General features: G+C 34.9%; 1 protein-coding gene across 1 annotated transcript in view; it reads left to right on the plus strand.

The window, feature by feature from the left end:
* Positions 1-19,912, plus strand: part of LOC147069571 (tetratricopeptide repeat protein 28) — a 135,767-nt gene extending 115,855 nt beyond the window's left edge. Inside the window, 15 exon segments of the mRNA XM_085950487.1 lie at positions 1,997-2,100; positions 2,608-2,748; positions 4,299-4,600; positions 4,705-4,853; positions 8,511-8,618; positions 9,671-9,767; positions 10,083-10,180; positions 10,429-10,667; positions 10,936-11,100; positions 11,381-11,536; positions 12,290-12,393; positions 12,568-12,718; positions 13,289-13,440; positions 14,051-14,185; positions 15,518-19,912. Of these exon segments, the coding sequence (XP_085806613.1) occupies positions 1,997-2,100; positions 2,608-2,748; positions 4,299-4,600; positions 4,705-4,853; positions 8,511-8,618; positions 9,671-9,767; positions 10,083-10,180; positions 10,429-10,667; positions 10,936-11,100; positions 11,381-11,536; positions 12,290-12,393; positions 12,568-12,718; positions 13,289-13,440; positions 14,051-14,185; positions 15,518-17,895 (4,479 nt within the window). The 3' untranslated portion in view covers positions 17,896-19,912.
* Positions 19,913-26,233: the final 6,321 nt, after the last annotated feature.

The raw sequence follows: 26,233 nt of genomic DNA on the forward strand, positions 1-26,233 counted from the left end.
ATATAAATGCATATTTGAGACGTTAGAGCATATTTCGGAGATTAGTGCATATTTCTTATTCAATTGTAGGTAGGTAAAAAACTATTTTGAAAATTAAATTGTGTGTAACTTTAAGTATATTGATTATTTGTGTTTTTTTTTTTGTTATTGTATAAGTATTATTTATTAAAATTATTAATTTGTTATTCGATTTTTATCAGTAATATTGGGTATAGAGGGTATCTAGATTTTTTTCCATAAAAACTGATTTTCAGCGCATATGTGCATGCATGTATTTATGTTTTTTGGTGCATACAAATCCGGGTCCTAGTTATAATATTTGTTGAATTTCAACTAGGCAGCTTGAGCTCACTGTGCAGCGGCATTCAGGCTATGTAAATTTCACATACGTCATAATATATTATTGTTTTTCAATCAATATAATATGTGTTCTGAACCAATACTGTCTACTAGTCGCAAAATTGTCCATAATTCACTGTCAACACAAATTTATGATTGTTAGATTTTAGAAAATTATTATTATCAAATATAAACATTTTCGGTGTACTAAATCTAAAGTAAACATACTTTTTTTATCATTACTTTCATAGTGGAATGGTAATGATTTCATTTTTGTTACTATGACAGCGGAATCGTAAATGAATAAATATACGAGTCGTCAAATCGTAAAACGCGCTCTGGACATTTTAAAAACCCCTTTATTTTAAATTGCATGTTTTCTTGAGATTTGGGATATTTACCATCACCGTTTTATGTTATAAATATGATTCGAAAATAAAATGATATATATTGATGTTGTTAGGGATTGCAATTAATGAAAATACTAGTATCGGTATTTTGATATTTCTTATTGAATACCGGTATTCGTGAAATATATAAACAAACAGAAGTATCTACCACAAACATCAAATAATTAGGCACAGGCAAGTTCATTATAGTGTATAATTATTATTCCATCATGAAATATTCACCACTAGGGCTGAAGTTACTAATGATAATACAAATGAACAATATTTAATCGCGGTTTCAGATACATCTAAAAATACACCTGACAACTTCTAAAACCCGTGAGCGACTGGCGAAAACATTTGGTTAAATTTAAAATTAGCAAAGTACCTAACTATAATGCAAATGTATTTTGCAAATCTGTACATATTATTGCTGGTCACTGCGTCGGCATCGTGTAACCCGACAAAAAATTACAGTCCCATTAAACCTTTTATGTTAATAATTAATACCCACATTTTGTTTTCATTTTCACTACCAAATATATCGGTATTGTCTGATTTTTAAAACCGGTATTTCGGTATCGAAAAATACTGGGATACTGGTTTTCAAATACCGGTATTGCAATCCCTGGATGTAGTAGGTATTAACTGATTTTTATGATGTTCTCTTACATAGAAAAGTTGGCGGAGCTGGTTGTTTTCACTTTCACTACCGAATATATTGATATTGTTTGATTTTTAAAACCGGTATTTCGGTATCGAAAAATACTGGGATACTGGTTTTCAAATACCAGTATCGCAATCCCTAGATGTAGTAGGTATTAACTGATTTTTATGATGTTCTCTTCCATAGAAAAGTTGCCGGAGCTGGTTTTGCGACTCGACGACTCATATAATCGGCTTAATTTCTTATAAACTAGAAGCATGATTTTACTGAAGTTAAATAATAATGATTCTATATAAAAAAAAGGCATGTGATGTTACTTTAAAGGATGGTTAGAATTAGGTGGCGATATGTGGTCTTATTCTGCAGCCGTGCAAGTGAGAGGCACTGAGCAAAAGACATGGTGACTGCAGTGTCAACTCACGAAGCAATGCGGAAAGAAACTACAAAACATATTAAAATAAACTTATATTCTGAAGACATGATTTAATTTTTGACCAGGTTCATTACCAAAGTGGAAAGTCTGTCTAAGTGGGCTTCGGACATGGAAGATGTACAAGTTATTTAGATGTCAGTAATCAATTATGTATTATTTCCATCACAGGTGAACCGCAATCATCTACTGAACTCTTCCAACTACTCGTTGAGTTCTCTGTTCAGCGTTGGCTCTGTAGGAGGATCAGTGGCCAGCCTCCAAGGCTCCACCAGGTACGGTTAAATTAATTTTAAATACATTTCAATTAATCTTTCGAATATCTTTCGTTTTGGCCCCTTCATAAGATTAATTTAAATTTAAAATCTTTGGATGGGATTGGGATTCTGAGATTGGGACACTGGGATTCACAATACACTTTTAGGATATATGCAATGCTGAGGATTGAACAAGTACAAGTGGAATAATTATAAAATAGTTTTCAACAGTTCCCATCACCACATACATATTTATGCGTGAAACACAAAGATTTTGAAGAAAATCTTTTTCTATAGAGATGGAGCCCAAATGAAATACATATAAAATAAAATGACCTGTAGTCCACTGATTAAGTTAGCTACAGGTGACTGCATTGCAGATTCATTAACAGAGAACTTCACACTATTACTATGACATTATTTTTATTTGCCAATTTAAGGTGTATGAAATAATATTACACTTTGGCACTATTATTTAGTTGAAAAATCATGTAAAATATGTCTAAATTGGCTTTATTTTGACAGGTCTAGCGCCAGTTTGCAGAGTTCGACACGTTCTCGCAAGATTTCAATGTGGCAAGGACCATCCTGCATGCATGCACTATATCAAATGCTGTTGGCACCGTTTTGAGGATGTTTTACCAACTTCGTGCTCGACAACAATAAGTGGTATGTGTATGTTTTTCAACAAGTGTCACAATTTAAATACACAACTGAAAGTAATATGCCTATAAATTAACGCACAGACAATATTTTATGTATACCGAAATTGAATTGTTATACACAGCACACCCCACTAAATTCATAAAACAAGGAAATTATTATGTAAAACTATAAACACTATTTGTACACTAAAAGCAGAATGCCTAATTAAAAGGGTAAACAGAAACATTATTAAAGAATTACATGGAAGTGCACTACATGAGCTAAGTACCCTATTTAAATAAATCTATAAAACAACGTCCTCTTAAACTCAACCCATACAAGTGGAATATCGACTGCTTAATCTACAAACCGGCTAACTCCATTATTTTGGAAAATTATTCAGGAATGAGAAAAAACATGATAATTTAACTATCGAGCGAAATTTAACAATTCCAAAAATGCACTAAGAAATTATTTTTTTTTACAAATAAGCTGCACTATGAATTAAAACACTATTTTAGCTTCCCTTTTATATATAAAGATAATTTATATAATTACAAGATAAAAAGAACTTTTTATATACAGCGTTTTTAAATTTTCTGTTGAATCATATAAATTTGACTTGACGAGCTTAAACGATCAAAAAAAATTGTACTTTGAAATACTTGGAAATAATACTGAAATGTCATATAGATTTCCATAGTAACGCACGTATATATTAATAATTTAGTTGCTAGGACCCCAGACCCCTGCCAACCAATAATGGTGTCAAAATAACTTTTCATACAAAACAGAATTAACTGAAAATTAATTCAATTCTACTTAAAGATGGCTAAAAGTATTTAAAAAATGCATTGGCATCGTGTTCTGATATATTCTAAAAGTTTCAAATGTCTAGCTAGTCGGGAAGTTAGTTAAAAATCGATTGCAAGATTTGTACCGGACAAAGAACCACTGGACAAATAAGAATACGAGCTAAGAAAAACGTTGTAATAAATAGCGGAGTTGTCCCATTTACGATATTGGAAAATTGGCACCTGCAGTTGGCTGTTTTGTGTGAAGAAGATTTAGAATTCTATTCCCTCCCAATTAGCATTACCAATAGCAGGTTAGTTCAGTACCTTGAAAGAACAAACAACTGATGCTACCGATTCCTAAATATAGCTATCAGAGCAAAGAGATTTTTGTATCACAGACACATAGGCCAATTCTACCAAGAATAACAGTTCTCATTTAGACAGCGTATAAGTCAGAAAAAATAATTGGTCTAATATAGATATTTTCAAGCGACTTTAGACTACATTATGCCTCATACCTTGACACTGTCATAATACTGTATGTGTATTCTATATACGTTAATATTTAAAGAACATTGTCTCATTCAAATAGATAATAATTTATTGTATGTTCATTCGCCGTTGATTTTCCATCATTTACAATCTTTCAAAACATATCTTGCGCATTCCAGTATAATCCAAGTTCTATGAACAATGTTCAGTATACTAGTGAGTTATCCATTCATTGCTTGTATATATGAGTTATACTTTGTTTTTTTCCTCAGCCACACACAGCACCAAAAACTGCGGTGGAAGAAGGGACCTTGTGTTGGTCCTCGAGGGCGATCTTTACCTCGTTCCGTTCCCAGTGTTGAGACCCGGACCAGGCCTTCCGGTGACATCGGGTCCAACCAATTCGTCAGCCAGTCAAGGCTCACAGTCTTCTGGTAACCAGAACCAGCCTACGTCTCAGAATAATATCGATATTAATGAATATCTTTGCGAACGGTTTTCGCTGATTGCTGTACCGAGTATATTCTCATTGAAGGGGCATAAGGTGTCCAGGAGTAAACTGCGGAACGATCCACATCAGCAAGGTAATATAATACTATTTATTATCAGATAACATTTTCTTGTATGTAATAAGCAATCACAATGATTAATATCTTGCCATATTAATAAAATCAATATCATTTTTCAGAAGGTGGAATGAGATGTTTGGTTGTTGGAAATCCCCGCCTTCCCTCAGGAGTATCGGACGCGTGGGGTTGGCAACACAGCTCTCCCATGCAGAAAGAAGCAATGATGGTCGGTGACATGTTACACGCTCACCCAATAACAGATATACAGGTATGAATTAGTGTAATCATTTTATCTACTAGTACACCTTCCTGTAATTAGATAATTTACCTTTTTTACCAATTAACCTTTTTTATGCCTCACGGTATTACTATGGCAGTATCTGACAGACCGCAGATTTTTAACGACACACGTTCAATGTAGAGCAAAGCTCTTACTACAATCGCTGTAATTTCGATAATTTATGTCTTAGTATTTCATAATTATTCAAACAGATGTCACTGTGTGTTTAATTTTTTAGATTATGCAAATCAATCGACAGTGGCTGATAATTTGAGTTTAAAATTGGACGAGATAACTCGTGAAATTTATATGTGTGACCTGTCGATCACGGCCTCATAGAGCGAGGAAACTCGCTGAAGGCATAGAACCGGTTAAACATACTTGAATAATATGTCATGTCCTAAGGAATAAACGAGTACAATTAGTGATGTGTAATTTAAAAAAATGAATTTTCAGTTTTCATATTACCACATACCTGTTAATTTATACGTGAGACATATTATAAAACCACTTTGTAAGAGAAGATAATATATAAGCATTTTATTCCTAAAACTATTGTATATCCCATGGATATGGTATATAAAGTATCATTATTATTTTCATAGCAACCGTATATAATTTGAATATTTCGGCTTGACTTCTCCGTCTTCAAATACTAAAAACGTTATTACATGTAAAAAATCAATAATTTTTCAAAGAACTGTCTGCACTAAATGATTACTTGACAACAAGACCTCATTTACAGAATATTGAAAACAGCAATGTAGAATTTACAATCACATATATATAAATTAGAAGTAAATTTACTCAACTTGGTCACAAGTGCACTTGTATTCATTTAATTCTCAGAACATTAATGATTTTTTTAACACTTTGTTACCTCCGAAAGGGGGGGGGGGTAGGTATTAGCGCTGGACTGGACCCCCCTGATGATGTAATGTCATGTCAAGTCACGGTGGTATCGTCTGCTTCTTTCGGGGACATGTTTGTGTGGATTGACAACGCGGAAGTACAGGCGAAAACAGGGCGTTTATTGTTCCGAATATAAATACAATAAAGTACAGCGTACAAAATATTTAACAAAAAAATATTTAAAAAAAAATAATTAAATTTAAAATGGCAGTGACGCCGGGAGCGCGGCGCCACAGCCGACGACGTCTGCAGAGACCAAAACCCGAATGGGGATGAATAATCCCTTTTTGGAGAGCAGGTCAACTCTAGGCAAGAATAAAATAAAACAAATTCTGTCACTCAAAAATGACAAAAACACTCTGCATATTATGTACCTGGCTTATTTCTGAGAATTTCGCTCACAACAGAAATAGTCAGTCAGACCCTTAGACAATAGATACAGATAGACGCTTCACATTGCCTTGGTACGTGAAGCTGCTTGCCGTGTGTTTGGTTGTGTGAGTGAGTGGACATATACGAATACAAACGTTCGAGACCATAGGCGTGCGGGAGAAACGGAATATTATTAATATTCATTGATGTTCATTGGTGGATATCTTCAATATAATAAATACAGAAACTTCAAAATGTATTATTATTTAATTATCATAATAATATGGTACTTACATTAAAATTAACAAAGTAAATAACTAAGTAGGTACATGAGTATAATCAATCTTAAACTGACAAATTATCATATTAATTTACAAGTATCAATAATTCAAAGGTATGAAATCACATCATCTAAAAATATATACCTACAGAGTATATAAATAGACATGCACAATAGCGAATCGAATACAAAATATGGATCAAAGAAAATCACTTTGAAAAATTCAGATTATTAAAACACAAGTTGAAGGACGTGTAAAAAAAACCTATACAAATTATAATATTTGGATTATATAGAACAGGTCTGGGCAAGCGGCCCGCCAAGTTTTTCTGCGGGACCCGCGAGTTTTAATCGTATTTTTGAAAAAAAAATACTTTTTTCTACATTTAACGCTTTGTTAAAAATAAAATTTTATAAATACATAAATTGCACCGTCGAGAAGATATCTGCAAATTTTACAACACTCTTAATTCGGACAAATTAGAACAACTTAAATAAAGATTCTGATCGAAAAATGTTGGTCATTTCTAGATCAACTTATATAATTATGTGAACAAACAATTTCAATTAGGATGATTATCAATACACACTCTTTACAATCAAACATCACTGATAAACATTTACAAGCAGTTTTAAGAATCTTAAAAATTAACATCTGAAATTAAAAGGATGTTGATGAATATAAAACAGTTCTTATTCATTCTTCTCATTAAATTGTTGGCTATAATACTTTGGACGCGGAAGACGCACACGGCGCGTAATGACCATAGGATTGACACGATGTATTTGATTTATCCAATTCTGCCTTTTTGGTTCATATTTTGGGAACCTGTAATCCATTAGGGAGCAACATTACAATAACATTCATAAACCAATTACATTTAGGAAATCACGAAGCAAAAATGTTAACAAACAGGGCACTAAATCGATTATTCCTCGGGAGTTTTTCAACATGTATACTAAATTCCATTTCTTTAGCAAAACAATAAATTGATTGCCTACTATAGGTAATCTTTACTTTCAGTTTTTTGTTACTTCAATTTTAACCACATACCCACTTTTTGCGGACGCCTATGAATAATCATTTCGCTAGTGCTCGCCCAAAGTGCTCGCACTAGACGTTCAGCATTAAAATATAATTTTCTATTTTTTTACATTATATAGTATTGTTAAGCGGTGAAAATGCAACCATTCGATAAAGATATGCATAATTAAAGTTATTTCGAAAAAAACACTAGGTCACTTGATACTAAAATATATAATAATATACAAATAAATTATCACGAACATGTATCAACTTACCTATGAAACGTAATACCATCTTCTTGCTTATCAGTACGGCTACCACATTTTAAGACAACACACAGAACCATCTTTTCTACTTAATTAACTAAAAATATTTACCACTGACTTTATGTTTACCACAAAAAAATGCAATTGTAGCAACACGAGCTCGCGGTTATGGATGCTTTCTGAAGCGTTTCACCACGATTTGCCAGCGACATTGTTGGAAACTAACCAACACATGTGTAGACCTTTTATCTTACTCTAGCGCGTGTCTCAGAGATCGTAAGGGTGCCGAATACTTTCTCACTCGCACTCATGCATCGTTTTTGTTCAGGCCTTGGTCAGACCTTTTTTTAGGTACCTGCTTTGAAAGGGAGTGCATTTCTTTGCTAGGTAGGTACATATTTTGAAATATTTGAACTAGGTACAAATACATATTTTTTCAAAGTAATCTCAAATCAGATATTCTAGGTGCTAGGTACATTGTATGGCTGGGAACTTTGCTTTCAATATTTGTCAAAATTGGATGAAATGTAGGTAATAATATTAAAAAAATTATATTAATAATTACTATTTGCTTACGGGCTAGAAATTTGCCTCGCAGTCGATCTGTTCATGTTTGCATGAATCAGCCCAATGATGATTCAGGCCTCGTGGCCTTGGATCCTCTGAGGATGCCATGGTTTAGACGGTATCAACTTGTTGAAGTAACATCACACTATACAACAAATGAACTTGATGTAATATATAGAAATGCTGCCGACATAAACCTACTTTCATTTTTTCCATTGCAGGCATCAAAGGAAGCAGTTCTGTCACAAATCGCCGAGGCAGAATGCATCCATCTTTCGACTCACGTATCGTGGAAACTCTCAGCAGTTGTTTTAAGTCCTGGAGAAATGGTGAGAATTTATGTCTACTACATATGAAGGGGTTATCGCAAGACGATGATATACCACATAATTATGAAATTGTTGATTTTGAATAAAACCAATTCCCAGGGTACACACACGTTTTACAAGACACTTTTTAAAAAAATTACACAGTTGTCTCAATATTATCTATGTGTAGTTCTTACAAATTCAAATTTTGCACAAAAATGGTTATAACATGATATGCCACACCAGTCAAAATGGACACCAGTCAGTCATCCACGATTTCTTGCTCCAAACAAAAATAATTATTCGATATATTGAACATTTTAAATGAGGATAGTGATGTTGATCAAGAATATCTGAACAACGAACAAGAACATTAAATCGCTCATATCTCGAAACTATGTTTCTGTGGCATATCATTGTCTTGCAATAACCCCTTCATATCTTCTCCTTACCATCCCATCTCCAAGCGGAGGTCAGCCGCTATCAGGGCGATCTTTGCTCCATCATTTGCTACGTGGAAAAGTTCAGTGATACTGCAATGGTATCAATCACTGAGGTTCTTAAGCCACAAAATTCGGCATCATCCTCTGCTACGTTGACCATTGATCTTTTGATCTTATATGACAATACATATTAGTTTATATTCAAGCCTTCGAATGACGGTTAAGTCTTACACCGAAAACAGTAGTGGAAATCTGTCATCAATTAGTTAGAAAAACTGGTGAATATTGTTCTGGTGGATAGGTGATCACCATGGGAATCTAAAAAGATAATACGTTCACTATAATTATATGTAGAATACATTTGATCAGGGAGTTGTTTTTTTTTTTTGCTTACTAGCAACAACAAAAAAAACAACCTCTTACTAGAAAGAAAATCAATTTTAATAGTTATAAATTTCCTTCTTCATCGTGTCAGGGTTTCAATAACGCTGTCGCTCCAGAGCTTAGGCAATACCATTTTCCTTAGCTTCGCAATTAAACTAGTTAGGATTGTAGTTATCGACATTTTGTTAACCATTAATTTTTAATTTTTTACAAAATTTTATAATTCAATAAATATTTTGTCCACAGGTTGATTCTCAGTCTCAAGGCGGGACAAAGAGATTCTTGAACACGAGTACGGGCAGTGGACATTCAGATTCCATGCCGGGAGAAGGAGAAGAAGAAGGTAAGATTCCACAACCATAATTATTGTATACCTACAGTGGAAATAATTCTAAACCTTCGAATTTCTTATTATTTAAAACTACAGCAAAGAATGATCAAAGATAATATCTGGTATCTATTACTTTTATGGCTTCGAAGCGTGGACCCTAATGAAGAATATTATAAACATGGTTATATCAGAGTCTGCTACATATCGCAGCTAGTACCTGTGAAAAAATAATTGAAGTCTATAATAATGAAACCACACAAGGTGCCTTAACTTGGGTCTAAGCAGACAGGATCTATAGTTTCTAATTCATTATTTTTTAATTAATAGGAAGCGAACTGTCGTCAAGCAATATGGAGTTGCCGCCTCTGTCCGAGTTCCTGCTGACGGCCGGAGACATTCTTAACCTCAAACTGTCAGCGAGATTGGTAAGTTTCCTTTTCTTCTTTGTAGTAGTATTTTCTTATCATTAAAATTCGTGAATATCTGAAATTAAATGCTTTGGGCCCTATGCATAGTCATACTTATGTATGCGATGTGATATAGGTTGCCACGCTGATTAAATAGCAACTAGGGACTGAGAAGAGAGGAAGGAGTTTGGGGAGGCCGTCATCAAGCAATGCATCAACCTTGGCATTCGTCACTGAATTTTTATTAAATCTTTTTTTTTCCGTAGGTTGTTGTGTCAGGCTGTCATGGGTCCAACTCTTCAGAAGGCAACGCACAAGGCAATACAGTAGGAGGAGGAGGCTTTGGGGGTGGAGCTTGTGCAGGTCTGGTGAGGCTCTGTCGTGCGCTGCTGGCGGCCGGAGCACACTGCGTGCTACTAGCGCTGTGGCCTGTCCCTGATACCGCCGCGAAGATATTACTGAGAGCTTTTTACTCCGCATTGCTTCAAGGAAGTAGAGCTGCAAGGTAATAAAGATTTTATGAATAAAACTAAAATCTAGTAAAAAAAATTATTTCGGCACCGTCTGTATTGAACCTGTACTACTTGCAAGCGATAGGAGTGTCATTCACTGGAGAAGGAAAATAGTTGGCTATAGTACTAGAGAATAAGAATAAAACTTGGGATTGAGCTTGAATTTGAACCCATAAACAGCGGTGATCAAACTCTTAGTTTATTTTATTGTGAATAACTTGCATATTTTGAGCAGCCTACAATTTAATGTTGACTTTTTAGAGCTCTCGGAGACGCAATGCAGACGGTTCAGCACACAAAGCACTTTGCCCATCCGGCCAACTGGGCAGGCTTCATGCTGGTCGGATCTAACATCAGACTCAGTAATAAGGTGGCGCTCATGGGACAAGCCCTCTGCGATCTGCTCAAGACACCAGAAAAGTGCAGGTAAGATCGGTTTACTTTGGTTTCCTCACCATATCCTCAATGTAATCCTTATTATAAACACCATTAGTCTATACAGCTAGAGCCAATGAAATGATCATTGTTTTAAGAAGTGCGGCCTGATTTACACAAACGTAGGTACTCTACCTTGAATTATCATTGAAACAGAACGCAATCGTTTCAATATAAAGAAATCCCCTAGTTTACTTGCCCAGAATTAATGTTTTCCCGCTATTTGCGTGTAAAGCACACTAATATTAATTGCAATTTTGTTTCTTATTAGGGATGCATTACGAGTGTCATTACACCTAGTTGAGAAATCCCTTCAGAGGATTGTCCGCGGCCAGAAAAATGCCATGTACACAACGCAGAAGAGCATAGAGAACAAGGTCGGACACGTCAGCGGCTGGAAGGAACTTCTCATGAGTGTTGGATTCAGGTAACAATATTAAATTGAAATTTACCGCATTGCATTCAAAGTGAATTAATAACGAGGACTAACATCGTAATCCACTACTCAGTCCTACGGCCTGAATAATATAGTCGGCCTTGTAATAGACTTAAAATTATAATATTCCAACGACTAAAGTATTGGTACATTAAAAATTTGGTTTCTTCTTTCTTTCTTCCCAATCTGCTTCTTCTCGTATCACAGAGATACCAATATACACTCACAATGAATGTCTCTTAATGCGATTGTTATTATAAACATACCACATAAGTGTGTAGTTGGATAGTTTTGACAGAAAATATAACATAGTTAGACCGACGCCAAACGAGAGAAAACGATGCAATAGGCTTCTTGTAAGAGCAGTCAATAATAACGGTGACAATAATTAAATTAAATTTACTCTATGTAATTCGTGTGCAGTAGAAGAAATCGCAATCTGCGCAATTTCAAGTTTAAGTTTTTCCACTTTTTAGAATCGTTCATTTTAATTTTGCTTCTATAATAACGGTTTTATATTAATATTGGTTCGAATAGTCCTGCCGAAACCGAGAGATTTAAGTACCTTTGGCTCCATTATTAGTGACATTCATCGACTAAAACTGGATAAATATTTGAAAGTCGCTCATCGAATCTCTTCAACACTCCGCCATACGTCTGTCTCACTCAGCAGTGAGTCGATTCCCAGTGAACTGTATACATAACCTCGAGAGTAGGTATTAATTGATATTTTTTTTTTTTCAGATTTGAACCAGCAGCCAATGGAATTCCATCGAGTGTCTTCTTCCCACAGAGTGATCCTGAAGATAGATTAACCCAATGTTCAGCCAGTCTACAAGCATTATTAGGTAATGAAAATCTCAGATATATTATATTATTTTTCATCCGCTCCTCATCTCTCATCTTATCCATATAACATCATTATTACCACCATATATCCAATAAAAACTCCATCTGCAGAGTTTATGGTTATGATTCTTACACATCTTCGGTTACCAATATTTATTTGATTCTTTTTTCAGGTCTAACATCGACCACACTGCACGCTCTATCGAAACTCATCTCCAATGTGGAGGCAGCCGATGATATAATCGGTGTGATTAGGTCCGTCATCTCGCAGTTCACCCTCAAGAATGTCGAGACAGAAAGCATTGAGATTTCAGTCAGCGTTAGGTGAGTTTTTTTAATTCGTTTTGTAGAGATATTAAATTAGGTAGTTGATGCAAGCATAAGACCAAGTAATAGGGGCTGATTTATAAAAAAAACTAAAATAATAAAGGTACTGATGAGAAAAGAGGTACAGGTGACATAAGGAAAAAAATAGTTAATAAATAACTATTTATATATGAAAAGGAATTGAAACACGTAACTGCTCTGGGTGCAAAGTTATAAGCATTTTATTACCCTTATATTCGATTACACTCCAATGTCTTTCTATAGAAATCATTTTCAGACAATATTAAAAACATCAATATAAAATCATTATTTTTTCTTCGATGGATACCTACATAGATGAATCATTTGGGGATAACACCTCATTTCGAAGCCATCCATAGACTAAAACCACATGTGGTTTTTAACCGTGTGCTACACTAATGTAAATCAGTGGCGAAGGGTGGAGGTAGGCTGTTAAGGTCTGCCATAGATAGTGTACAATAATCTTTGTAAGTCATACATATTTGTTGAATTCTCAACACCTCTATTTTTATTTTGAAAATATTATTTTATTTTTAATTTCCCTAGATTATGGCGAGTAGAAGGCTGCCATGAACTCTTGGCGTCGCTCGGTTGTGACCTAATGGAAGTGGGACAAGATGAAGTAACTCTTCGCAGCGGCAAGCAGGCTAACCGCAGAAATATTCAGTTTGTTCTGCAAGCCTTACTAGCACTCTTCGGTAAGCCATTTTGATAATTCAGTTCTTACTTTGAGTAGGTAACCTATATATGAAAACTGCTGCACTTTTAGACATGTACTTAACACTAACACATTCCGCAGGTCTATTCCAACATAACGACATCCTATGAATGTCCACCCAACTAACTAACTAGTCGTTACATAAGTGGAATATACCAATATCTAAAGTAATTTGATTGAACATAGTCATTATCCTTCCAATTGGCATTACCAATGGTATGTTAATTCTGCACATTGGGAGAACAAACAATATATTGTCACTGTTCTGGCAGAAGATACTAATTCGAAAAAATTTCATATTGAGTTAGTTATACCAAAATGTTCCCTATTTCAAACTTTACCGTCTGGAAACCTTCTTAATAAATAAACAGTCTTTATTTTAAAGTCATCCTTTTACGATTACTTAATAAACTCACATGATAGACCATTTCAAACATTTTAACAACTTCAAAGTCAAATTACTCAAAACTAGTATTCTCCAGTTAGTGTGTTCTGCCAGAACAGAGACGATATGCTCTCAATTTCAGTTATAGTGAATAATTAATGAAAATATAAATTAATTGTCTAATGTTTTTTTTTTAAATTTCTAGATACTCAAGAGGCACCAAGAAGTTTAAGTCTGGATTCCAGTTCCAGCTTGGAGAGTCTAGCTTCCATAGAAAACAATGATCTTGAACCACACTCGGACGGAGAACTCCACAGGGCTACAAGTTCTCCCAATTTGGGTACGCATGTCAATATCAATAATAATTAATGGTATCTACTACTATAATAATCATCATATGTTAAAGTTAATTCACTGCTAGATGAAAGCCTCCCTAGCTTCGTCCACTCTTCTCTGTCTCTAGTTCTTCCCTGCCACATACATCCACCAAAGTTTATAAGTCTGTCGATCTAGCAAGTTTTAGAGCATCCCTATGGTTTTTTGCCCTTGGGTACCACTATAATATGAGTGCACTTGTTGGTATAGCGGTCTTCTGTATAGATGGAGCCTAATAAATGTGTCGCTAAATTTCAAAACCTGCTATAACACTTTTTCGTTTTTTTGAGAAAATCAATATATACTTCTCAGCTTATGGATAATGGGATTAATGATGTTTTTCTTTTTTTGCTCAATATATCATTATTTGGCGTATAAAAAATATTATATACCTATATTAGAACGAGAATTTTAAATGATTTTGTGACAATTTATTCCTTGTAAACAAATATTTATTAGAAAAAAGAACAGTTTTAATCACACCATTTCACGCCACTAGAAGTTCAGGTAATGACCCATGCATTTCTAAGACATTCATGTTAAATTTAACGGATTGTTTTTAAAGCATTTGGTTGACTTTCCAAGATATTAGTTGGCTCAACCTCTTCCTTGCTTTATTAATTGGACATTTTACCATATTCAGAAGTTCGTCAAACATTTTAACACTACAAATTGTTAAATATTGATAGACGCATTGTTTTTGTTTCATAAATGACTGTCAACCGTAGCGGATTTTGAAAGAGGCGATAAAATTTTCGTGTAAGATTTTAATAACGAATCCATTGATATTATATAATATCTTTATTATTAATTTCAAAAACGTGTTATAGCGGGTTTTGAAATTTAGTGACACAATTATAAAAGTGAAGCAAAAAAGGACTTCATAGCTACATTTGAAGAGAACTTCACACTTCTAATCTGACATATATTTGCCAATTTGTAAGGCGTATGAAAACACAATCTATCACGATGAATAGATAAGCAGCCAATAATACAACAGTTTGACATTATTATTTAGTTAAAAAATCCTAATATCGTTTATAACTAACTGCACTCCGCGAGTGAGTAAATAGCATATAAATATATACATATTATAAAGTAGCAGCCATTGCTTGTGTTATTAAATCGGAAATGCCAACTTAATGATGTTGATATCTGTGCAGTTTACCAACTTAACTCTGCTTCATTCGTAAACGCATTCGAATGTCATAATAGAATAGTGTAATAGATTCCTTATATATAGAAAACCTTATTACTTACCATGTGTTAATGTCTGTCTTGTCTGTCTCTCTAACAGGTCAAGCAGTGGTTCCTCCCCTACCACTTAGCGGGCCTCGCCTGACTGCCGGAGCATTCACATCATATGTTCGTCATCGAGGAGAGCCGGATGGACGCACGGCAGCCCCACCCGATGCTCCCCCTCGTACAGCCCCTCCAAATATTGATCGCCATCTCTCCCCAACCGCGTGCTATGGAAATATTGCTAGAATACCTGGCACCGCCACGCTCAATATTTCAACCAAATTTGCAAATAACAGGAACGACTTACAGCACCAATCATACAGAAGCGCTCATGGAAAGTCGGACTTTAGAAACGGCGAACGACCGCCTGTTAAAATATCTCGACCGGGAGGAGGCGGCGAAAGTGATGCAGCATTTACTCCTAGTCCACCTGTAGCCCTACAAAGACACATTTCCGATAGACTATCGTCTCCAAACAATCCAACAAATGTTACGTTGGCTCTGGCACATCAGACGAAGATTAGAAATTTATATCACGCAACTCCTGGAGGTAATCAGACTCTCATGGGCGCACGAATGATGGGACGGCAATCCCAATCGCAGATGGTCGACGCCCAAATGGAAAGCTACGGCTTAAACGCCAGTATTTTAGAAGGCGGCGTTAAGAATTACATGCAAGCCGCACAGATGCAGAATCCTAATTCCGGGTTAAGGCCTGACAGCTCGAGTTCTGCCAGTTCTGCAACGGATTGGGAAAGTTCTGGACACGCTACTGTGTTGAGAAGAGCTCCTCTTCCGCCACTCCCACCACCGAGACTACCACCTGTTCCCGGACCGCTTGTAGAAAATCTTCATCCTTTGCCACCGGTATATAACAATCTTAGTACCCTTGCGGGTAGTTTTGCTGAAGGAAACAGTTCTGATTCTGATTTCGAAAGAGGTTTTGAACAGAATTTGAATACAGCAGCAAATAGGGTAGCGGCGGGTATGTCAAATTTACGTGGCAGAAACGATATTGAAACTCTATACAAAATGAACCCTGCCGCAGCTCACAGGAAAGCGGCACAAGCGGCTGACGCCTCGCTCGAGAGACTAAGCGTGAGAACCGAAATACCGAGTGCCGTACAATCGGTTACGAATGCTTTAGCGGCCATGTCCGCAACGGGCAGAAGAGCTCCAACTTTACCGAGTGGCGAAGCATTATCGAATACTCAAGGAAGTTTATATTATTCTGTCGCCGAACAAGTCAGTGACGATCTGGGATTGGAAAATAGCACTGTAAAGAAATCGACGCAAGAGTCTGAAGCACGCGGAAAGTTAGATATCAAACCAGCGAAAGTCACGAAAGACCCACCGTTACCTAGCTCATCCAAGCAGAGCGGTGCCAGTATACAAACTAATAGCGGAGCCAGTAGTATTCAAGATTCCATTCTGGCTTCGCAATTGAGACATATAAACAGAGAACTGACTCCGACTATTTCAGAAGTGTATCATGAACGAAGTATCGGCTTGGGTCTTGCACCTCCGCTTTCAAAGTTGCTTTTGAATCAGAATAGTGCAAGTGCGTCAGGCGGAGACGACTCTAACGCGGACGCGGCAATTATGACCGGTTTAGAAAAGTTTGGGATAATTGATGAGAATGCAATACCTGAAAAAGACGTCATGAATTTGGGTATTGGGAACTCGCAAGTTACGAGAGTTGCCGCGGAAGGTGAAAGATTCTGTGAGATGTGTAACAGGCCCGTCGAGCAAGGATCCGCCATGTGCGCCTGTAAAGCAGTTGTCACTATGAGTTTAAAGAAGTCCATCACGAGTAGTAGACCGTGGTTATCCGGAGCTACAACCCTGCATAAAAACATACAAGGCCCTGACTTGACTACTGCGGAAATCATCGAACGACAGACGAAAATAAAAACTCAAAACTCACAAGATTTAGGGACTATGAAGAATAAAAATCAAACATTTTCCGATTCAATTAATAATTCGTACGTTTCGGAGTTAAGTAATATGCGGCACGAATTGACGAAGACAGATCTGATAGAACGGGACCGTCGTGAGAGCGTTATAGCCAGCATCAGTTCTGAGATTCAGAACGCTGGTTCGGCAACCAAACGAGCTATTAGCCCTTTTTCTGAACTCTCCCGGCGGGACGAAGGCGACGGAAGAAGCATTGCCGACTCGCATTCTTCGTATAACGGAGTCGTAATCAGCCCACAGAACAGTACGTCGAGTTGCAGTAACAGGCAGCCAATGTTTTCCAATAATCCGTCGTCCGAAGAGAGCGACACGATGGTGGGAAGCGGCTCCAACGAAGCGTTAGATAAGCAAGTGAGAATTGGTAAAAGCACTCATCCGAGAAGTAAAAGTAAATCACAAGGCTTGGTGCAAAAACAAAGACAGAATTTTAATTTGGAACTGATTAGTGATAAGTAGATTGTTTATTTTACAAATGAATATCGATTACCTCAGTGTTGGTGATGTGATGTTTTTATTATAATGTCAATTATGCGCTTGTAAGTGTTTAAGGTAATATCTATGTAATTGTATATTTTGTGAACACACTGTTTATTCAAATTAAAACAAATCGACTACTTAATCTGCAAACCAGCTAACTGCACTTTTGACCAACAATGAGATTTTGTTAAAAAGCATGTTTTCTATGCTCACACAAAATTTAAAACTCCTAAACCTATAAATAAATGCGTTATCGTTCTTCACACAAAATAGTTAACTGCAGGTGCCAAATTTCCAATATCCAATATTCCAATATAATGGGACAACTCCGCTATGATACGATGAGGTCACGCAAGAAGAGTGTTAAGGAAATAAGAATAGAAATGATTATAGTACCCAAGCTTGTCACTTCGCGAACACAAATATCATTTTCGCTTAGAATTTGCTCAGATGACGCGTGTCTTTACACAAAAATGCATGTGGACGGCTCAATGAGGTTATCTGTACCTCGTTAGGGCACGAGTTGTCTTCCTTATGATTCAAATCGTGCCATCTGGGAAGGCTCTTACCTCCACGAATTATTCAACATATTTCATGGACGTTAAAAATACGATACTATACTATTTAAAAGCACCCATAGTAATTTATTATTTATAGATGCCCTCCTTGTGTATGAGAGAGATAGAACATTCATTTTGGCAAGTGACATGTTATAAAAATTTGACTATAATGCTTCAAACTGAATGCTGAGGATTATGGTATGACAGAGATTCCTGGAAAGGTTTCTAATAATAAACTTTCGTTAATTCAATAAATATTTGTTTATTTATTCATAGGCTAATTCATTGATACATATTCATAAAACAATATGGCCATCGAATAGGAATATTATTTTATATTTATAATTTTAATTGAAAAATAGTGATATAATATACTTAATATTATAACATGTACATATTATTAATTGTCATTAATGAAATTAGTTCTGAATTACATTTTAGATTATACTGTCAATCAGATTAGAATTACTGCTATAGAAAATTTAATATTGTGTACATATAATAAATTGTCTGGTCTTTGGCTGGTTATATAATATTATATTTTACTTTATATAACATACATATTAGTAATTATTTTTAAATGGTTTTTTGTCAAGGGTATCTATAATTCTGCTTTATTTAAAATTCTATTATTAAAACTTATTTAAATACTGATATCTACCTGTGGCGAAGGGCCGGAGGTAGACTGCTGAGATCCAATATAAATAGTGCACACTAAGCTTTGTCAGTCAAACGTATTTGTTTTCATTGAACTAAGACTGCATTGTGTAGACAGTGTTTGTGAATTAAACACTGCCTGTACAACGCATAGTAGATAATAGTCAAAAAATATTCGTTTATCTATAAAATATCTAAAATTATGCCATTAAATCATACATCATTTTAAATATTTTATAGATAGAAGAATGTTTTTTATTGATTATGGTTTGATTAGGCAGGGCTTAATGAATTTTAAAATAACTAACCAACACCATCTCTAATATAATTATGTATTCTTAATTCATAAAATCGAATAATGACTGAAAAATTGTGCACTATTTTTGTTGGATCACCCCATAGCATACCTAAACTATTATGGTTTGGTTTTAGGCAGGGTTTAATTGAATTTTAAAGACCAACCAGCACAATTTGCAAATAGTATTCTTAGTTCAATGAAAACAAATAAGTATGACTGAAAAAGTTGAGTGCACTATTTTTATGTTGAATCTTAACAACCCACCTCCACCCCTCGCCGCTGGTATCTACAATATTGTATATTATGTACATAATTGGGAGATTTGCAATATTCTTGTAAATAATGCAAGATATTAAAAAAAGGTTTGTAAATTTATGTTCGGTCATTTTGTAAAGTTTAATGTTGTAAACTAATAATTATTATCTATCACACAGAATTTATGAGTTAGTGATTCGTTTAATCTATGCATATTTAAAATAAGTTTGGATGTATATGTATGTACATTATTAATAGAATTTAAATTAATTGTTTGTGTATTATAAATATTATGTACAGAATGTTATATTTTAGTATAAAAGACTTATAAAGAAAACAATTGCTCAATGTTGTTCGCTAATTTGTACAGTTCCTATAAGCAAAACGTTTTGTATTATTTCCATATTATGAGGAAGAATTAAACATATATTTTAGAATATCACAATAGTTTTATTATCAATATTGCTTTAATTAGATAGCTGAACAAATTGTATTTATAATTAGTCATGACAATGTTTATTTAAATTTGTTTAAATTAAAATTTCGCAAATAAATATTATGATTTTCCAATAATTATTTTGTTTCATTTAAATAACTAATTGGAAAGCCCTTCCAAGGATTTACGAAAAAATATCTGAATTCTTAATAATCATTAGAAACTTTATACTGGCATATATTATAATTCAGGAACGTGTGCCTCATCTAAAATATCAGATAGAGATTGACTGAAGTCCCCAATAAAGTAATCCGTCATCATTTTTTACCACGCTCAAGAGAAATGTCTTGCATATCGACCACTTAATCTGCAAACCAGCTAACTGCACTTTTGACCAAAAATGGGAATTTGTTATAAAGCATGTTTTCTATGCTCACACAAAATTTCAAACTCCAAATCCTATAAATAAATGAGTTATCGTTCTTCACACGAAACAGTCAACTGCAGGTGCCAAATTTCCAATATCATAAATGGAACAACTCGCTCTTTATTTAATTTTTCTTTATATATGTTACGCCGAATATGCGAAATGACTATTACATGAAATGGGCAAAATTTTGCCAAATTTATGTAATAGTCAAGCCTGTTGCCTTATTCACGAATTAGGTAAATTATCTGCCGAGTGCGTGAATTCGCCAGGGTATGGAATTCTTAAACTGTCAACATGACAGTAGAAAAAGTAAATTTAATACGGATGGTTTTATTAGTTATAATTGGACATAATGTATTATTATTAGGTTAGGTTAGGTTTTGTAATTCTGAATTCAACTGAATGTCCATTTTGAAATCAGCTAACAAGTGTCAACAAACTATCAAATCATACAATCACAAACAATTGCACGATTGATACCCAAGCACGAATCAAATCGCGAAAATACCTTTTAACAAAATTCGTCAGTTATCATATATTATAGTTGTAGATTTTTTTGGGCATAGTAAATGGATATGAGCGTCATTGTAGTTATTGGTATATTTTTATATAATCAATGACATTTTTAGTTTAGCAAAAAACACCACCGTAGCGCTACTGTCTAATTTGCCCAATGCATGAACTAGGCAGAAAAATTAGTCGAATTCACACACTCGGCAGATATTTTGCCTAATTCATGAATAAGGCAACGGGCTTGCATTTTTCATGATTTAGGCAAAATTTTGCCCATTTCATGTAATAGTCAATTTCGCACATTCGGCCTAACATATATAAAAAGGAAGCTAAAATAGTGTATTAATTCATAGTGCAGCTTATTTGTGTATTTTCGGAATTGTTAAATTCCGCTCGATAGTTAAATTACATATTGTTTTTTCTCCTTCCTGAACAATTTTCCCAAATGGAATTAGCCGGTGTACAGATTAAGCAGTCGATATGTAAAAGTATTGTCTATAATTAATAATCAACAAAGTCATATAAATGGCCAGACTTCTAAAACCTTCCGATAAATCTTTTTCATGCCCTGCAAAATATTTTCCATTATTTTAAGAAACCATCACAAAATGTAATTTTCAGTGCGTAATGTGAATGACGCCACTGAGCCATTTTGCGCATGCTTTAGGTTAAGCCAGTTGACGTGGCTACACTTGTACGTCAAATAGTTTTCACATTTTTACGAGAAGCAGTGGTCATATTTTTATGATGCTGATTTTAATACTATTACTACATACCTACTACACCATGTTCGATTCTTAGAGGATGATATGGGCCTCCACAGAGTGGATGTTGTATTAACAGATTTGTTTTTACGAGAAATGGATGTTAGCCACTTGCTCAACCCATTAGGTCCATACTCTGAGAACTCCAAGCACAAATTGAAAAACAAAGTGTATTTGTCAGACCCAGAATTCGAATCTGAGACCCACGACATTTACAAATTTTAGTATTAGCACACAGAACATTATCGTTTTGAATCCTTCAAAATTATAGTATTTTTTGATTATTTGGCATAAAATTATAATATAATATGCCATTATTCATTTTTCGCAGAATCGTTCAGTTGGCAACACCGACGTGATGTTGAAATTAAGTCCATCGGTGATAGAGCTACCTGCACTACCTCTTTTATGATGAAAACGGCCATTTTGAAACCGGTTCGAGGCAGACTACGCATGCACTGCGATGCGTTCATCTAGTGAACGAAAAAATGCCCAAATGTAGATAGGGCTAATAAAGTTGATCAACTTGTAAGTTAAATTGAATGAAGTTAAGGTCCTTTCTGCTTTTAGTAAGTCAACAGCGAATCAAGGTGATAATCACTCACATTGGGCACGCCAAACTCATTCATACTCAACATTCTTTTCAATTTCTTCTTCAGCATTCAATAAGACAGTTGAATGCCAAAAATCCACACGTGAGAGCCCTCACATTGATTTTATTCATTACTAGCTGAAGTACGCTTCGTGGTTATATTTATCTTAGATATTTGAAAAATAATAAGAGGTAATTATTTCTTTAATAAAATATCTGTGTAATACAATATGGCAATATGAAAATAATTATAATAGGAGTAAAGGTCAAACATAAGAACACTAAATTAAAATCGAATCCAAAATATGAAAACGTTATTAATGTTATAAATATGTAGTAAAAAAAAAAATCAAAATTGGATGGAACAAACAAACAACAAACTTTGTATGTTATATAATAATAATTTAGAAACCGCACACAACTGACAAAAGTTTCATCGCAATCGGATGAATGGTATTGGAACGCATACGAATAGTAGAAGAAGATGATTTTCTAATTCAGAAACCTTCGTGGGCATGCGCATGACAACTCACCAAAGTTTCATTGCAATCGGATTAATGGTATAGGAACGCATACGAATAAAAGAAGAAGAAGATAGTTGTACTAATTCAAAAACCTTCGCGGGCTTGCGCACAACAACTGGTCAAAATTTCATCACAATCGGATGAATGGCATAAGAACGCATACAAATAGAAGAAGAAAAAGATGATTGTAGTAATTCAGAAACCTTTGCGGGCAAGGGCACAACAACTCACCAAAGTTTCATTGCAATCGGATGAATGGTATAGGAACGCACAGTGACGTCCCGTGGGGGTAGGCAGATTGAGCGTCGCTTGGGGGCGGCAGATACTCGAAAGGCGGCAAATCGAGTAGAATCATGTGATATATTTAGACATAGGTACTTACCTACCTAAATTTAGTAATAACTAAAATATCTTTTAATTTAAAAAAATTCACTGGTTGGAAACAAAATGTATTAATTTTGTCGTGTTCGCGATGTCTAGTTTACATCCGTTGCCCTTCAACGTCCTTGGTAAACAGCAACGACACGTGCAGATTTACGAACAATTGCAGTCTGATTTATTAACCAGTACGCACGGAAATTGCATTGCCTGTCGAAACTGAATATGCACCTCCCTCTTGCAGAGCGTCCCACCTATCGCTTCTCGTCCACGATTATTGTTTTCAGTGTTATATATATATAATATATTGTTAGTAATGTATCCATATAACACATTTTTTAGATATTGGTGTCATTAAATGAAGCTTGGGGAGGCCTTCATCCAGCAGTGGATTGACCCCGGCTGATGATGATGATGAAATGATGATAAAAAATACTGTATAAAAATGGGGCGTCATTTTGGCGCTGCCTAGGGGCGGCATTTTGTCTAGGGACGTCATTGGGAACGCATACGAATAGAAGAAGAAGAAGATGGTTGTACTAATTCAGAACTCTTCGCGGGCGTGCTCACAACAACTGGTCAAAATTTCATCGCAATCGGATGAATGGTATAAGAACGCATACAAATAGAAGAAGGTAGAATAGAAGAAAAAAGAAAATAGTTGTAACAATTCAGAGACCTTTGCGGCGTGAGCACAACAGTTGATCAAAATTTCATTGCAATCGGATGAATGGTATAGGAACGCATACGAATAGAAGATAGAATAGAAGAAGAAGATGGTTGTACCAATTCAGAAACCTTCGCGGGTGTTGGCACAATTACTGACGAAAAATTTGTTGCAATCGGATGAATGGAATAGAAACGCATACGAATAGAAGAATATAGAATAGAAGAAGAAGAAGAAGAAGATAGTTGTACTAATTCAAAAACCATTGCGGGTGTTACCACAACAACTGACAAAGGTTTCATCGCAATCGGATAAATGGTATAGGGACCATACGAATAAAAGAAGATAGAATGAAGAAGAAGAAGAAGAAGATGGTTGTACTAATTCAGAAACCTTCGCGAGTGTAGGCACAATTACTAACGAAAATTTTATTGCAATCGGATGAATGGAATAGGAACGCATACGAATAGAAGAATATAGAATAGAAGAAGAAGAAGAAGAAGAAGAAGATGGTTGTACTAATTAAAAAACCATTGCGGGTGTTACCACAACAACTGATGAAGGTTTCATTGCAATCGGATGAATGGTATAGGGACCATACGAATAAAAGAAGAAGAAGAAGAAGAAGATAGTTGTACTAATTCAGAAACCTTTGCGGGTGTTGGCACAATTACTGACGAAAATTTTATTGCAATCGGATGAATGGAATAGGAACGCATACGAATAGAAGAAGAAGAAGAAGAAGAAGAAGATGGTTGTACTAATTCAAAAACCATTGCGCGTGTTACCACAACAACTGATGAAGGTTTCATCGCAATCGGATGAATGGTATAGGGACCATACGAATAAAAGAAGATAGAATGAAGAAGAAGAAGATGATGATTTTTCTAATTTAGAAACCTTCATGGGTGTGCATACAACCACTTGCCAAAATTTCATTGCAATCGGATGAATGGTATAGGAACCATACGAATAAAAGAAGATAGAATGAAGAAGAAGAAGAAGATGATGATTTTTCTAATTCAGAAACCTTTATGGGTGTGCATACAACTACTTACCAAAATTTCATTGCAATCGGATGAATGGTATAGGAACCATACGAATAAAAGAAAATATAATGAAGAAGAAGAAGATGATGATTTTTCTAATTCAGAAACCTTTATGGGTATGCATACAACCACTTACCAACATTTCATTGCAATCGGATGAATGGTATAGGAACGCATACGGCACAGACACACAGACAGACAGACATACAGACAGACAGACATTCATTTTTATATATTAGTATAGCCTATACTCTTCCCGCAAGTGCAAGCAATAAGTTTACAAAGTTTTATCGCAATCGGATGAACGGTATGGCTGCGCATTAAATACGAACAAACAAACACACAAACACACAAATATTAATTTTTATATATTAGATTTCTGAAACACAATGACCAAAATACACATATTATAAGAAAACAATAAAAATAAAACAGAGGCTTTTGTCAGTATGTTATTTTAATCATAAAATCATACACATTAATTATTTACAGCACCAAAACATACAAAAGGTATACAAAAAAAGAGTTTCCACTGTTATAACGAGGAATGTGGCAATTTTTCATACTACTACATAAATATAAATTCTGACAGATAACCTGTCAATGACGCCATCACAACTTAGCACTAAATATATTGCAATAGACAAGACTTTAATCTAGTTGAGATCTGTGTCTATCTATGTAAGACAAAGATGTTGAATCATCTTCCAGATGGAGACTTCTGTGTCAAGTTTGAAATAAGAGCTATTTGTATGCAGGAACATATTAAGAGGTCCCAGACGTAAGCTCTATGCAATGTTTAAGCTCCATCTATATACAGGAAGGTTTTCTTCAATATCTTTGGTGTAAGACAGTATGGCGTGTAAGCCATTTTATACAAAAACATTACAAAACATAGAGAATAAAATTAATAATGACAAATAAAATGACTTAAAATATGTCCTAATAAAACACTAAATTTATAAATAAAATTAATGTATTACAATGTAATATTGTACGAAATTCAATAATATATATAAAATGTGCATTTCCACGTAAGAAATTACAGTAACCCTTGTTGATTGCGGACCCCGGTGATCGATTTTTAATATTTTTTGCATTTGTTTTGAATAGAATTATTGTCATGAGTTTTTCTCTCTCTCTTTCTCACTGGATCACATATAATAATTAAGTTACGAACGCGAACAAAAAAAA

The sequence above is a fragment of the Rhyacophila brunnea genome, unplaced genomic scaffold (assembly GCF_057557595.1).
Source record: "Rhyacophila brunnea isolate RB1 unplaced genomic scaffold, BYU_Rbru_1.0 scaffold_23, whole genome shotgun sequence".
NCBI classification, from domain to species: Eukaryota; Metazoa; Arthropoda; class Insecta; order Trichoptera; family Rhyacophilidae; genus Rhyacophila; species Rhyacophila brunnea.